This window comes from Coregonus lavaretus (genome assembly GCF_964263955.1).
Source record: "Coregonus lavaretus genome assembly, contig: HAP1_SCAFFOLD_464, whole genome shotgun sequence".
NCBI classification, from domain to species: domain Eukaryota; kingdom Metazoa; phylum Chordata; class Actinopteri; order Salmoniformes; family Salmonidae; genus Coregonus; species Coregonus lavaretus.
Window position 1 is genome coordinate 145,354 of NW_028164474.1, and position 15,218 is coordinate 160,571.

At 42.8% G+C, this 15,218-nt stretch overlaps 1 protein-coding gene across 1 annotated transcript; it reads left to right on the top strand.

Annotated features, from left to right (window-relative positions):
- Positions 1-2,516: 2,516 nt before the first annotated feature.
- On the top strand, positions 2,517-10,136 carry LOC311116977 (fibronectin-like; the record flags this gene model as incomplete). The annotated part of the gene is made up of 9 exons (XM_084191981.1): positions 2,517-2,623; positions 2,871-2,984; positions 4,523-4,612; positions 5,064-5,361; positions 8,211-8,253; positions 8,453-8,722; positions 8,847-9,113; positions 9,338-9,607; positions 10,108-10,136. The coding sequence occupies 9 exons, from the start codon at positions 2,517-2,519 to the stop codon at positions 10,134-10,136; spliced, it is 1,488 nt and encodes a 495-aa protein (XP_084048107.1).
- Positions 10,137-15,218: the final 5,082 nt, after the last annotated feature.

Below are 15,218 nucleotides of genomic sequence, written 5' to 3' on the forward strand. Positions count from 1 at the left end.
ATATCTAACTTTTTCCCAGTAAAAATATCAACATAAACTGTAAAAAGAATGTAGAAAGTAAACATGTACATCAATATTTACAGAGGGATTGTTCACATCGATACACTTTGATTCAGTAAAGGATATTCAATGTCATGGTACCAGAGAAGACTTGTGGGAGGAGCTATAGGAGGATGGACTCATTGTAATGAATGGAATGGTATCAAACACATCAAACGTATGGAAACCACATGTTTGACTCCATTCCATGAATTCCATTCCAGCCATTGCAATGAGACCATCCTCCTATAGCTCATCCCACCAGCCTCCTCTGCACTGTACAGTTCTATGAAAATATACCATGACACGGGAGGGCTTCAGAGGTGTAAAGCAGAGGGCTTTAAAATATATATATTTTGAGATGATGGGCTTAAAATGTAACTTGTCAACTGTTATTTATTCATGTACAATTAAAATTGGTTCAGAACGGGGCAGCACAGCTGGTCCTTAAATGTACACTGAGATAATTGATCATTTGCATGTCAATCTCTCCTGGCTCAAAGTGGAGGAGAGATTGACTTTTTGTAAGAAGTATTAACATGTTCAAACTAGAAGTATTAACTGTCTGTTCAAACTAAAAATCGCAGCCCCTCCACCCCCAAACGACTTCCCGTGGCTATGGTCTCTGTACATCTGAAAGCGTCCCTTCACTCCTTTGATTTCTGCTGTCTCTGCTATAACGTCTCAGGACCCATCAGCTCTACAAAGTCCTCTGTCGCCACCTAGAGGAACAAATGAGTAATTACAACTATCACAGGAACGCCAAAAAGTTTATACGAATCCTGTATAATGTTTTGTTTGTATTTCCACTGCATTCCCACATTATCAAATCAAGACAGCAGGAGGAATGGTAAGTTAATATTTGTATTATGAAAGTCAGGTGTTAGATTATTTGGGAGTCGATTCTTATTCAACTCAACGAAACTTGCTTATAATAAAGAGCCGATTTTTCAACTTCTTTCTAATAAATGACAAGTACAAAAATCTAGTACCCCGCTAGGCCCACTACCATAATGGCTGAGTGCGCACAAGGAAGACCACGAAACGTCTTCTCATTTACACAGCTAACTGACGCTGAGATTTAAGATATTTAGCAGATATATTCATATATTTATCCTAAAATAAGAGATGCTTATGAGGAAAGAAATAATTGTGTGTATTGTATACATACAGTGTATTTCTTCCAAACTTTGATAGGCGGTCATAGGCCTAATTGATTCCTGTTACATTTTTACAGTTGTTGTGTCCGAATATCCATCCTTGCATTCTAAATAGTATGCATTTTAGGTATGCGAAAATATCAAGTTTTATATGTGAAATTTGGAAAATGGACTAAGCTTTAAATGCCAGGATGTTATACTAATTTCGGCTATAATTCGCTGCACACTGTTGAGGAAGGACGCACTGTACCCAAATGAACCGTGAGTCTAGTATGTTGATATTTGTTGCTTACTGCATACATTTTTGCATACATTTTAGTAAACTGTACGTTTCTAAATAGTATATAGTACGATTAGTAATACACATTATGTCGTTTTAGTAAGTAGTAAGCAATACAGATTTCGGATACGACCTATGACTCCCAGCCAACCTTAACAAAATGGATTCATAAAAACTTAGCCACTTTGGTTTTGCGTTGGGCCATAGAGATGTATAGGCAGAGGCAGCTTTATTGATGCTATCTCCTTTTAAAAGTAGTACACTGGCTGATCCCTCCCGATGACCCGACTGGACACAACAGGGTCACCAGAAAGAATAAGCCAATGAAGGTGGAAGCCCCACCCACTTGACTACGTTAAAATGGTGGAACCGCAGCTCATGCTATTACAGCCTTTTGGCCACTAGAGGCCTCTATCATTCTCTATGGATGGGGCAGGTTGGGACTAGCCGGGATACAGTTTATGTCAGAATTGACCAGGATACTTTTCCTAGCAGGTTAGGAGAAATACTCCGCAGGTTAGTATAATTAACGTAGTAGGTTGGGAAAATTAGGTTCAAGTTAAGTAAAGGGTTAGAGTTAACTAAAATGCAAAAATAAACTTTTGAGGTCAATTTGACATAAACTGTATACCGTCTAGCCAAGACCAGGTTGGGGCGGATTGGTGTCCCACCTAGGGATAATACAATTTCCTAAAAAAGGACTGACACGAAAAAGACAACTAAATAACATAATTACATATTCACTATGTAATTGTGCTACATTGCTTTTTATTTTATTTTTTAAAATAATAATAATTAAAACAAAAAAAACATTCAGCCTTTACTGCTTTTCACAGTTGCATTCTGTACCAAATGCTTTACAGGATGTCATTATAATGTCAATTTAAATCCCCAGCACAGCAGGCCAACAATAGGCCTAATCTGCTTTTGTGTTTAAACGTTTTAATATAATGGTATTTACTCTTCTTATTTACAGATTGATATGGGACCAGACCAGTCCTCTTCAGGATTGTGAGGCCTCCTCTCTGAGAGTTATAATGAGTTATCATCAGGGGGCTGAGGGTGGAGCCATCCCTAAAGAAAGACAGAAGGATGGGTCACCAAACAAGGATCTTGATGAGAACATGGACCCTTATATGAAGAGGTGTGTGTGTTTTGTGTGCGCGCACAACTGCTTGTTGAAGACTTTTAAGATCTGTATCCTATATAAAAGTAATGCATTTTTAGAAGGATACTAAGTTACTGCATAGTACATTTAACAGAAAATATGAAAGATTTGGTAAGCGTAAATGACTGACGACAAACCAAGTCCAAAGGTAGTTCACTTCTATAATGCTGCATGTGATTTGAGTATTTACTAAAGGTGCATGTCTTTCTTGTATTATCTGCAGTGTCCATCCAGAGATAGCCGAGTCTGTTTCCTCTGGTTGTTTATCAATGAAGAGTGGTACATCAATGGTTCACTCTCTTCATGTCAAAGAGGGGGCCTCTTCACAAAGAAAAGGGTGAGTTTCTACATGTTACCAGGAAATGTAGAACCATCTCTATAATGAAGTGATAATGCCCGAGGCTACGGTAGGATATGAGGAAGCGCTGTGGGACTGAAGTTTTTAATGAAAATATGTAAATCATTATTTGAATATGTTGGTAACCCATCTCTATAATTAAGTGATAATGCCCGAGAATGCCCGTGTTTGGAGGATATATTGGCATGGATGTTGTTAGGCACGAACATTGAGGGCATCATCACTTTTATACAATGGGTATACTCTACCAACATATTCAAATAATGATTTACATATTTTCATTAAAAACTTTATTTTGTTGAATTTATTCATACTATTTCATCCTTCCACAAGATATAGTCCCGACACAAATCTAGGGTTGCTACCCAAACCGGCTGGTCGTTCGTTCTATCGGTTCGGTTGCCAGAGACGCGACCCAGTCGTTCAGTCTTTTTGTTCTGTATCTATAGACGCGACCCAGTCGTTCGTTCTAAATGTCCATTGCCATACTGTCTGGCAACGCTTTTATCCCTTGCTTGCTAGCTAGCCAACTACGGCTAATTTACAGTCAAGTCAAACAGTGCAGCCAGAATAACAACGGTAGCTGCAATTGCATTTGTTTATGCTGTTTTCTAGAGCCATTTATTCGGATAAATCCATAACAATGAGCTAATGAGGTGCAATTTCGCCTGGCATAGAGAATGTGCTCTCTCGTCAGGACACTGTTGTTCAGAGGAGCTAGCCAACAACACAGCTACAGTAACACAATCACTTCAAACTGAAGCTGGAAAGACTGCAAACTAGCTGCACTTCGTTTCGTTTTACCTTTAATCAATTGACATTTCTTTGTATATATCCATAAAAATGATGCCAGCTGATTCATGATTTCGACTGGCTAAGAAACGCTGCCTGCCTCTCTCTCTCCTCCCGACCCCTACACGTTCATTACTATGGGACAGCTGGAGATCGAATTTGAATATTGAAACAATGTTGCAAATGTCAGAGACAGACAGCAAGGTTTATCTAAATCTCCGCTGTTGAAAACTAAATGTTAGTCTAAAAGAAATGTGAAATAATGTCTAGATGCTTTTTATAGTGGAGATCAAGTTTATAAAGTGCCTGGCTGGGCTGATGAGACAGTGGATTGCGCAGTCAGATGGAACAGAGTAAATAGGCTTTTTAACATCATAGATTTAGCCAGTGGTAACTTGTGGAATAGACACCGGCTGGAATGCAGTTTTTACCAATCAGCATTCAGGATTAGACCCACCCGTTGTATAATTTAGTAATAACCACCTATAAGTGTAATTCTTCAGTTATCACATGGTTTACATTTTCATGTTAATGTTTTTTTTTTTTTTTTTTTTTGTTTTATGTTGCAGTGCAGAATAAACTTCACAGAAAATATTCTGTTCATCAATATATTTGATAAAGGATCAGAATAATTTTATGTCTTTAGAAATGAGTTAAACTAAAATTATGAATTCTGACTCAATATTCAATGTTGTATTATGTTGTATGACTTGTGCTGCTTGCAGGTCCCAACCAGAGATAGCAGAGTCTGTTTCATCTGGTTATTTATCAATGAAGAGTGACCAATCCATGGAACTCCCTTTTCATTTCAAAGGGTAATATTTTACATAGTCCTTTGAGCCTATGTCATAATAATAACATTTTCTTAATTATTTGTGACTTAAGGTGAGACAAAAACATAACGATATGATAAGTAGGTTACCATGATAACAGATAGTTATAGGTAGGTTACCATGATAACAGATAGTTATAGGTAGGTTACCATGATAACAGATAGTTATAGGTAGGTTACCATGTGTTATATTATCAGGCCATTATGTGTTAACCTGTATGGGTCATGTTCTTTTGATCAATGTATTTGATAAATTTGGCCCCGTGTAGCTCAGTTGGTAGAGCATGGCGCTTGCAACGCCAGGGTTGTGGGTTCGTTTCCCACGGGGGGCCAGTATTAAAATGTATGCACTCACTAACTGTAAGTCGCTCTGGATAAGAGTGTCTGCTAAATGACTAAAATGTAATAAATCTTATTTTCCAATTCCCAACCAGGCCAGGAGAGGTACCCTGTGATATCTGCTCTGAGGTCCAAGCTGTGAAGTTCTGTCTGACCTGCACTCAGTCCTACTGTGAGACCCACGTTAGGAAGCACTACACAGTACCTAAACTACAGAGACACACCCTGGTGGAGGTGACTGGAGACCTGGAGGAGAGACTCTGTCAGGAGCACCACAGAGCTCTGGAGGTGTTCTGCAGGACAGACCAGAAGCTGATCTGCAGTCTGTGTGTAGTAACAGAACACAAAGGACATGATGTAGTCTATGAAGAGATAAAACAAGCAGGAAGACAGGTATAGTTTATGCTTTCTTCTCCCCTTTATCAGAAAACATACTTACTTTCCTCTGTTGTCATCATTGTCCAATACAAAGTAGTGCAATTTTTTTTGCATCCCACTATACAAAATGTTTGTTTCTCCATAAAATACCACTTGTTCTGAAAACTATTTCATATTGATGATTTCATGGAAGACATGTTGCTGAGTGTTCAGTGACAAAGCACAAAGGTCATGACCTGATCATTGAAGAGATAAAACAAACAGGAAGACAGGTAGTTGATTCCCCCCCTCATTATACCTGAGTATACACTGAATATACATTGCCAAAAGTATGTGGACACCCCTTCAAATTAGTGTATTTGGCTATTTCAGCCACACCCGTTGCTGACAGGTGTATAAAATCAAGCACACCGCCATGCAATCTCCATAGACAAACATTGACAGTAGAATGGCCTTACTGAAGAGCTCAGTGACTTTCAACGTGACACTGTCATAGGATGCCACCTTTCCAACAAGTCAGTTCGTCAAATTTCGGCCTTTCTAGAGCTGCCCCGGTCAACTGTAAGTGCTGTTATTGTGAAGTGGAAACGTCTAGGAGCAACAATGGCTCACCCGCGAAGCGTTAGGCCACACAAGCTTACAGAACGGGACCACTGAGTGCTGAAGCGCGTAGAGCGTAAAAGTCGTCTGTCCTCAGTTGCAACACTCACTACCGAGTTCCAAACTGCCTCTGGAAGCAACGCCAGCACAAGAACTGTTCGTCGGGAGCTTCATGAAATTAGTTTCCATGGCAGAGCAGCCGCACACAAGCCTAAGATCACCATGCGCAATGCCAAGCGTCGGCTGGAGTGGTGTAAAGCTGCCATTGGACTCTGGAGTGGTGGAAACGCATTCTCTGGAGTGATGAATCACGCTTCACTATCTGGCAGTCCAACAGACAAATCTGGGTTTGGCGGATGCCAGGAGAACACTACCTGCCCGAATGCATAGTGCCAACTGTAAAGTTTTGTGGAGGAAGAATAATGGTCTGGGGCTGTTTTTCATGGTTCGGGCTAAGCTCCTTAGTTCCAGGGAAGATAAATCTTAACGCTACAGCATACAATGACATTCTAGACGATTCTGTGCATCCAACTTTGTGGCAACAGTTTGGGGAAGGCCATTTCCTATTTCAGCATGACATAGTTTTGGCAAGTCGGTTAGGACATCTACTTTGTGCATGACACAAGTAATTTTTCCAACAATTGTTTACAGACAGATTATTTCACTTATAATTCACTGTATCACAATTCCAGTGGGGCAGAAGTGTACATACACTAAGTTGACTGTGCCTTTAAACAGCTTGGAAATTTCCAGAAAATTATGTCATGGCTTTAGAAGCTTCTGATAGGCTAATTGACATCATTTGATTCAATTGGAGGTGTACCTGTGGATGTATTTCAAGGCCTACCTTCAAACTCAGTGCCTCTTTGCTTGACATCATGGGAAAATCAAAATAAATCAGCCAAGACCTCAGGAAAAAATGTGTAGACCTCCACAAGTCTGGATCATCCTTGGAGCAATTTCCAAACGCCTGAAGGTACCACGTTCATCTGTACAAACAATAGTACGCAAGTAAAAACACCATGGGACCACGCAGCTGTCACACCGCTCAGGAAGGAGACACGTTCTGTCTCCTAGAGATGAACGTACTTTGGTGCGAAAAGTGCAAATCAATCCCAGAACAACAGCAAAGGACCTTGTGAAGATGCTGGAGGAAACAGGTACAAAAGTATCGATATCCACAGTAAAACAAGTAATATATTGACATAACCTGAAAGGCCACTCAGCAAGGAAGAAGCCACTGCTCTAAAACCGCCATAAAAAAGCCAGACTACGGTTTGCAACTGCACATGGGGACAAAGATTGTACTTTTTGGAGAAATGTCCTCTGGTCCGATGAAACAAAAACAGAACTGTTTGGCCATAATGACCATCGTTATGTTTGGAGGAAAAAGGGGGTGCTTGCAAGCCGAAGAACACTATCCCAACCGTGAAGCACAGGGGTGGCAGCATCATGCTGTGGGGGTGCTTTGCTGCAGGAGGGACTGGTGCACTTCACAAAATAGATGGCATCATGAGGAAGGAAAATTATGTGGATATATTGAAACAACATCTCAAGACATCAGTCAGGAAATTAAAGCTTGGTCGCAAATGGGTCTTCCAAATGGACAATGACCCCAAGCATACTTCCAAAGTTGTGGCAAAATGGCTTAAGGACAACAAAGTCAAGGTATTGGAGTGGCCATCACAAAGCCCTGACCTCAATCCTATAGAACATTTGTGGGCAGAACTGAAAAAGTGTGTGCGAGCAAGGAGGCCTACAAACCTGACTCAGTTACACCAGCTCTGTCAGGAGGAATGGGCCAAAATTCACCCAACTTATTGTGGAAAGCTTGTGGAAGGCCACCCGATATGTTTGACCTAAGTTAAACAATTTAAAGGCAATGCTACCAAATACTAATTGAGTGTATGTAAACTTCTGACCCACTGGGAATGTGATGAAATAAATAAAAGCTGAAATAAATAATTATCTCTACTATTATTCTGACATTTCACATTCTTGAAATAAAGTGGTGATCCTAACTGACCTAAGACAGGGAATTCTTACTTAGATTAAATGTCAGGAATTGTGAAAAACAGAGTTTAAATGTATTTGGCTAAGGTGTATGTAAACTTCCGACTTCAACTGTACTATTGGCAATGTAGATTTGCTAATACTGTTAATTCAAGTTCATGCTACAAGCTTTGTCATTGCTTGTTTTGCAACATAAACATTTAGTTTTTTCAATGAAAAGATTGTTTCTTACTCTGTTTCCACTGCTGAAGACTTTTGATGGAGAGCAACGCCAAAGGCCAGAGTCAGTCGACGGTAAGTGCATGTACAATCAATAATTAATTAACCCAAAAGTTGTTCTTTGAGATCTTTAGTGATAGCTCATAACTTGTGAACAATGATGTACATAACGTTTGTAAAAAAGTATTTAAGATATAATTTGTTACTCCTATTCTGACATAAGTAAATTAGTATGCATTTGTGGTTCCAATTAAGTCTGTTTTTTTCTCTCCAGTGCTGCCCCCTCCTGGGAAGATCCAGGTCCTGTCAGTGAGATCAGACTCTGTGTCTCTGAGCTGGGGTTCTCCTGAGGGGCTGAAGGCACCACACAAGTTCAGAGTGACCTGGGGCTGTGACCTGGGGGAAACGGATTCATCAAAAGTGAAAGGCGGGTATCATCTTAAAATAAGCAGTCTCCAACCTGGTGAAAAGTACCAGTTCAGTGTGGCCACAGAGGGAGAAGATGGAAGACAAAGCAGATGTGTCTCAGCATCTGTAACCACAGGTAAAGAGTTTGGTTTTAGTCATGTTTTACTGACATACTTTGTTGTGTTTTAAGAGCGATATTGTTATGGACTCATATGACAAGATGAAGATCTTCTTACAACAAATCTTGATTTTTGTTCCAGTGGTTCCACCCAGAGACTTAAAGGTAGACCATTTGGAAGAGACCTCCTTCACTCTCCACTGGTCCAAGGCTGAAGGAATGGAAAAAGTCCCACAGCGCTTCTTCATATCCTACTGCAGCCCAGGAACAGACCTCCATGCAGAGAATACTAAAGACTGCCACAAAACATTCTCAAACCTGCAACCTGGTACTGAGCACACCGTCAGCGTCTCAACTGTACTGAGCAATGGGGAAGAGAGTGAACCTGTCTCTACAACTATCTGCACTAGTAAGAGATCTCCTCACCTTATTACAGTTCATCATCTCTACCAGAACAGACATTTTGCTATATTACAAATCAACTTCTATTGTGACTTCTGTTTTTAGCTTATTTCTTCCCACATTATAAGTGATTGCAAAGACATGTTTATCCCTGGCCTTATTCTACATTTTCTCCTGTAATATATTTCTGGTGTTAAACTGTAGCCCTAACAATAATGTATTTTCCCTTAGTACTTCCTGCTCCAGAGCAGCTGAATGTTGACTCAGTGGACACCACATCAGCTACTGTTAGCTGGAGCCAGCCACCAGGATTGGACCAAACCCAACATCATTACCAGATCTCCTACCACTGTCCATGGACAGAACCACACATCACTACCACATCTTCACACAGCATCACTCTCTCTGACCTGCAACGTGGTACTCAGTACTCTGTCACTGTCTGCACTGTGCTGGAAAATGGAAAGCAAAGTAAACTGGTCTCTGCAACCCTAACCACAAGTAAGGAAGTACTCTATTTAAGTATTATTTCTGGTTCAAAAGTTTATATAACTTTGAGTAGTTATCAAATGACTATAATGTACAGTGGGGAAAAAAAGTATTTAGTCAGCCACCAATTGTGCAAGTTCTCCCACTTAAAAAGATGAGAGGCCTGTAATTTTCATCATAGGTACACGTCAACTATGACAGACAAAATGAGAATTTTTTTTCCAGAAAATAACATTTTAGGATTTTTAATGAATTTATTTGCAAATTATGGTGGAAAATAAGTATTTGGTCAATAACAAAAGTTTCTCAATACTTTGTTATATACCCTTTGTTGGCAATGACACAGGTCAAACGTTTTCTGTAAGTCTTCACAAGGTTTTCACACACTGTTGCTGTTATTTGGATGTTACTCTTCTGGATCATCCAAATGCACTCTAGCAAACTTCAGACGGGCTGAATGTGTCCAATAGAAACTCTACTTTGCAACTCTTGGACTAATGATTATGCCCTAGATCAGCTGGATGCAGGCGAGAGTGTGTAAGGCGGTATTGAATGTGTCACTGTCTTTCACCTTGATTACTAATTTCTCTCGACCTGTGCACCTACTTTGTATCATTTACATTTACATTTACGTCATTTAGCAGACGCTCTTTTCCAGAGCGACTTACAAATTGGTGCATTCACCCTATAGCCAGTGGGATAACCACTTTACACATTTTTTTTTTGGTGGGGGAGTAGAAGGATTACTTTATCCTATCCTAGGTATTCCTTAAAGAGGTGGGGTTTCAAATGTCTCCGGAAGGTGGTGAGTGACTCCGCTGTCCTGGCGTCGTGAGGGAGCTTGTTCCACCATTGGGGTGCCAGAGCAGCGAACAGTTTTGACTGGGCTGAGCGGGAACTATGCTTCCGCAGAGGAAGGGGAGCCAGCAGGCCAGAGGTGGATGAACGCAATGCCCTCGTTTGGGTGTAGGGACTGATCAGAGCCTGAAGGTACGGAGGTGCCGTTCCCCTCACTGCTCCATAGGCAAGCACCATGGTCTTGTAACGGATGCGAGCTTCAACTGGAAGCCAGTGGAGTGTGCGGAGGAGGGGGGTGACGTGAGAGAACTTGGGAAGGTTGAACACCAGACGGGCTGCGGCATTCTGGATGAGTTGTAGGGGTTTAATGGCACAGGCAGGGAGCCCAGCCAACAGCGAGTTGCAGTAATCCAGACGGGAGATGACAAGTGCCTGGATTAGGACCTGTGCCGCTTCCTGTGCAAGGCAGGGTCGTACTCTCCGAATGTTGTAGAGCATGAACCTGCAGGATCGGGTCACCGCCTTGATGTTAGCGGAGAACGACAGGGTGGTGTCCAGGGTCACGCCAAGGCTCTTCGCACTCTGGGAGGAGGACACAACGGAGTTGTCAACCGTGATGGCGAGATCATGGAACGGGCAGTCCTTCCCCGGGAGGAAGAGCAGCTCCGTCTTGCCAGGGTTCAGCTTGAGGTGGTGATCCGTCATCCATACTGATATGTCTGCCAGACATGCAGAGATGCGATTCGCCACCTGGTTATCAGAAGGGGGAAAGGAGAAGATTAGTTGTGTATCGTCAGCGTAGCAATGATAGGAGAGGCCATGTGAGGATATGACAGAGCCAAGTGACTTGGTGTGTAGGGAGAAAAGGAGAGGGCCTAGAACTGAGCCCTGGGGGACACCAGTGGTGAGAGCACGTGGTGCGGAGACAGCTTCTCGCCACACCACTTGGTAGGAGCGACCGGTCAGGTAGGACGCAATCCAGGAGTGAGCCGCGCCGGAGATGCCCAGCTCGGAGAGGGTGGAGAGGAGGATCTGATGGTTCACAGTATCAAAGGCAGCAGACAGGTCTAGAAGGACAAGAGCAGAGGAGAGAGAGTTAGCTTTAGCAGTGCGGAGAGCCTCCGTGACACAGAGAAGAGCAGTCTCAGTTGAATGACCAGTCCTGAAACCTGACTGGTTTGGATCAAGAAGGTCATTCTGAGAGAGATAGCAAGAGAGTTGGCTAAAGACGGCACGCTCAATAGTTTTGGAAAGAAAAGAAAGAAGGGATACTGGTCTGTAGTTGTTGACATCAGTGGGATCGAGTGTTGGTTTTTTGAGAAGGGGAGCAACTCTCGCTCTCTTGAAGACGGAAGGGACATAGCCAGCGGTCAAGGATGAGTTGATCAGCAAGGTGAGGTAGGGGAGAAGGTCACCGGAGATGGTCTGGAGAAGAGAGGAGGGGATGGGGTCAAGCGGGCAGGTTGTTGGGCGGCCTGCAGTCACTAGTCGCAAGATTTTATCTGGAGAGAGAGGGGAGAAAGAAGTCAAAGCATAGGGTAGGGCAGTGTGAGCAGGACCAGCAGTGTCATTAGACATAACAAACGAGGATCGGATGTCGTCAACCTTCTTTTCAAAGTGGTTGACGAAGTCATCCACAGAGAGGGAGGAGGGGGGGTGGGGGGGAGGATTCAGCAGTGAGGAGAATGTGGCAAAGAGCTTCCTAGGGTTAGAAGCAGATGCTTGGAATTTAGAGTGGTAGAAAGTGGCCTTAGCAGCAGAAACAGATGAAGAAAATGTAGAGAGGAGGGAGTGAAAAGATGCCAGGTCGGCAGGGAGTTTAGTTTTCTTCCATTTCCGCTCAGCTGCCCGGAGCTCTGTTCTGTGAGCTCGCAATGAGTCATCAAGCCACGGAGCTGGAGGGGAGGACCGAGCCGGCCGGGAGGATAGGGGACACAGGGAGTCAAAGGATGCATAAAGGGAGGAGAGGAGGGTTGAGGAGGCAGAATCAGGAGATTGGAGGGAGAAGGATTGAGCAGAGGGAAGAGATGATAGGATGGAAGAGGAGAGAGTAGTGGGAGAGAGAGAGCGAAGGTTGCGGCGGCGCGTTACCATCTGTGTAGGGGCAGAGTGAGTAGTGTTGGAGGAGAGCGAGAGAGAAAAGGATACAAAGTAGTGGTCGGAGACATGGAGGGGAGTTGCAGTGAGATTAGTAGAAGAGCAACATCTAGTAAAGATGAAGTCAAGCGTATTGCCTGCCTTGTGAGTAGGGGGGGACGGTGAGAGGGTGAGGTCAAAAGAGGAGAGGAGTGGAAAGAAGGAGGCAGAGAGAAATGAGTCAAATGTAGACGTAGGGAGGTTGAAATCCCCCAAAACTGTGAAGGGTGAGCCATCCTCAGGAAAGGAACTTATCAAGGCGTCAAGCTCATTGATGAACTCTCCAAGGGAACCTGGAGGGCGATAGATGACAAGGATATTAAGCTTAAATGGGCTAGTGACTGTGACAGCGTGGAATTCAAATGAGGAGATAGACAGATGGGTTAGGGGAAAAATTGAGAATGACCACTTGGGAGAGATGAGGATTCCTGTGCCACCACCCCTCTGACCAGATGCTCTCGGGGTATGCGAGAACACATGGTCAGACGAGGAGAGAGCAGTAGGAGTAGCAGTGTTTTCAGTGGTAATCCATGTTTCCGTCAGCGCCAGGAAGTCGAGGGACTGGAGGGTAGCATAGGCTGGGATGAAGTCAGCCTTGTTGGCAGCAGAACGGCAGTTCCAGAGGCTGCCTGAGACCTGGAACTCCAGGTGTGTGGTGCGTGCAGGGACCACCAGGTTAGAGAGGCAACAGCCACGCTGTGTGAGGCGTTTGTGTAGCCTGTGCGGAGAGGAGAGAACAGGGATAGGCAGAGGCATAGTTGACAGGCTGTAGCAGATGGCTACAATAATGCAGAGGAGATCGGAATGAAATGAACTAAACATCTGGGAAAGGAGAGAGCAGGGCCTCCCTCACCAAAAAAATATAACTCTCCCAACTTCCACCTCAGAAACTATAATTGTTTCACTGAACCACCCGAATAAAACTCTCCCAACTTCCACTTTAGAAATTAGAATTGTACTCTGTTGTATTGATTAATATACTGGATGAAATGACATGACACTAAGCACAACAATAATAAAGATGATAAGCAATTAGTTCAGTCCAGTGAAAAATTCAAGGACATAAAAGTGAATCATGTAGGCTAATCCTATCAAACAGAATTATATAATGAACTGATTCAATCAAACATCAAAATCAAAAGGCATAGGGTATTGGAGGTCATGAAGATGCCCTGAGTGACAGTGTAGGGTGCTCAGGCTGGCTATGGGTACGGGGCTCACTTCTTCTTTGCCCAGGCTTTGACCAGAGGTCCATTCTGGTAGTTGACCAGGAAGCATGCAACAGAGTACAGCTGGTTGATGCAAACTTTGATGGAGAGGGGGATGACGGTGTCAAAGTATTTGTTCTTCTTCACCCCCCTGATACATCTCTCCCCATGAACCCTAGAGAGAGAGAGAGAGAGAGAGCCTGAGGGTGTTCCCTTCTGGTCCTTTCCCCAGAGTAGCCCCATAGACTGAAGGCCTTTGCAGCATTTGTAATAGTGTTACAGACAACTCAGTTCACTCAGGAAAACTACAGCTGCCAGGGTCATTGCTAAAGTGTATAGCTAATAGTGTTATTTTAACCTACCTTGTGTAGAACCGTATGTCGTCATCGGCTGCAAATCTCTCTAAACAGAAATGCTGGCGGACAGACAACTCTTCCACCTGTCTCCTCAGTTGCTCTATCTCCTCACGGAAATCGTTTTGTCCCAGTGACAAATCAAGGGCCGAGGGGTCGGGGGCTGAATAGTAGTCATGATCCATCACCATGGGCAGGCACATCATCTGCAATGTCCTCAACATCCTCTGTCTCGGATGGTCACTCTGCCATACTGCAGGATGTGGTGCTTGGATGGAGTAGCTGTTCCACTGGAAGAGGACAGGCTCCTTTCTTTAATCCTGCTGGTCGAAGGCTCGATCAAGTCCTAAGCTTGGAAATGACGGCTGCAGACCTTGGTTTGATCTGTCACTGTGAACTTGTCACATTTAATATTTACAGTGCACCTCTTCCGTGCTTCTTCTAATGTTTGGAATGTGTGGAAGCTTACGGAGTTTTTCACTTCCCTGAAATCATGTGGATTTTCAAGAGGAAACTACACAAATAAGAAATACATTGAGGAACAGTGTACACAGTTTTTGTTTAGTGGTGACTGATGATATCGCTAGCTAGCAACTGTTTGCATTGTGGTTTGTTTACCTCTAAGTTAGACTGGATCCGGATGGCCCGGCTAGTGTTTTCTTGCGAAGGTACGTGGGGGTGGTGTTGACATTCTACCCTATTGTTCTTGCATAAAATAATACAATTTCCCCAATTTCTTTAGCATACAATATAGCTTGGCATTTCATATTTTGCTCATCTTTATCAAGGGTTCCAGTAATTTTGGAGGTGACTGTACACACAGTACATTCATTTTTTGTATGATGGTGAATTTCCCAGATCATATAATGCAGTTTGGTACTGAAATCAATTAACGTTTAAAATAAATAAATATCTGAATTAACTAGAGTCTAAGCATTGTGGAAGTATGTTTTGAAGTGTCTGACCTACTGTATATCTGAGAGATATAAGAAAGCTCAGGAAATTGCAAAACATTAATAATAATAATGTTTTTACCGATATTTAACCCCTTTTTTAGCGATAAAACTACTTCCATACTTCCTTTTTATTTATTTTTGGTACCGGGTTACCTTCAGACAGTTCTTGTGA